The 1,525-nt window shown below is 49.6% G+C and overlaps 1 protein-coding gene across 1 annotated transcript; it reads left to right on the top strand.

Annotated features, from left to right (window-relative positions):
• The first annotated feature begins 400 nt into the window (after positions 1-400).
• Positions 401-1,141, top strand: LOC123442019 (aspartyl protease family protein At5g10770-like). Its single transcript, XM_045118147.1, has 2 exons — positions 401-661; positions 935-1,141. The coding sequence occupies exons 1-2, from the start codon at positions 401-403 to the stop codon at positions 1,139-1,141; spliced, it is 468 nt and encodes a 155-aa protein (XP_044974082.1).
• Positions 1,142-1,525: the final 384 nt, after the last annotated feature.

Here is a 1,525-nt window from a genome sequence, read left to right as displayed (position 1 = left end):
CGACTCCGTGGAGACTCTCCTAGGAGACGCGCTAGGGTCTATGGAGTATGCCGTGTCCGTCGGGATTGGTTCACCGGCACTCGGTCAGACCATGATCATGGACACCGGCAGCCAAGTCTCCTCGGTGCGCTGCAACATACAGGTCGGCACACAGTTCGACCCTATGGCGTCAAGCTCTTGTGCGCCCTTTTCCTGCAACGCAGTGTCCTGCTCACAACTTTACAACATGTGGAACGGCTGTTCTCAGGAGCAGTGCCAATGCACGGTCAGCTACATCGATGACTCCTACACCGCGGGGCAGAGGCGGAACTAGTGTTATGTCGTTGGGTTCAAGTGAACCCAACGATTTTTACCGATCATGTATATGTACATGGGTTGGGGGCAATTGCCCCCCTCCCCGATGATTCAGTTGCTCGGGAAGGCCGGGTCACAAGCCTTCTACGTCCTGCTACTCCAGGCGATCATCGTCGACAGGCAACAGCTTGAGGTCCCTCTGTCTGTCTTCTCCGCCGAGTCCGTCCTGGATTCCGTGACGGTGATCACTAGGCTGTCGACCGCGGCATATGTGGCACTCTCTGCGGCATTCAAGGCCGGGATGACGGAGTACCCGCCGGTGCCGCCCAACGGCATACTCGACACATGTTTCAACTTCACCGATAAGGCTGGCCATAGTGGGAGTAACTTAGGTAGTATCATATACTTGGGACTAGAAAACATGTTGATGCACAAAATTAAAGAAGAGAGAGTTGGTTAGAGTAACATAGGCAGATACGGTATCATGTTAAATGCTATGCTAGTGTGTGTCTTGCATTTCAATAAATAAGGTCACCTATGATACTAGTTTATGATACTACGCATTCTGAAGGTAGTATCATACAATAGTATCATATGCATGATACTAATATATTATACTCCCCACTAGGAGTAGCCTAAGATCAATGTCACGATGCCACGTGTGGCGTTAGTGTTCGACGAGGGCGCGGTGGTGGAGCTCGACGCCGACGGTGTCATGGATAGCAGCTACCTCGCCTTCGCGGTCAGTGACCACAACAACACCATCGGGAACGTGCAGCAGCAGGGTTTCGAGGTCCTACACGACATCGTCCAGGGCGTCGTGGGTTTCCGGGCCGGTGCTTGCTGATTGTGGACTCCAATCCTATCTAGACAAGAGGGTTGGTTGGAATTTTTGGTTCACATACCTCCTAGATAAAGACATCTATGTCAAGTTGGTCGGTGATATGTCTCCGTCGTATCTAATTTTCCAAATACTTTTGCTTTTGTTTTGGACTCTAACTTGCATGATTTGAATGGAACTAACCCGAACTGACGTCGTTTTTAGCAGAATTGTCATGATTTTGTTTTTGTATAAAAATCTGAGAGACCTATTTTGCACAACTCCAAAAGTCCTAAAAAAGTTACGGAGAATTATTTTGAAATATATAAAAAATATTGAACGAAACAAATACTAGAGGGGACCCACCAGGAGGTCACAAGCGGGCGCGGCCTACCCCCTGGCCACGCCCCT

This window comes from Hordeum vulgare, chromosome 3H (genome assembly GCF_904849725.1).
Source record: "Hordeum vulgare subsp. vulgare chromosome 3H, MorexV3_pseudomolecules_assembly, whole genome shotgun sequence".
Taxonomy (NCBI): Eukaryota; Viridiplantae; Streptophyta; class Magnoliopsida; order Poales; family Poaceae; genus Hordeum; species Hordeum vulgare.
The sequence above is the reverse complement of the archived record's forward strand: the minus strand, read 5'-3'. Positions and strand labels throughout refer to the sequence as shown.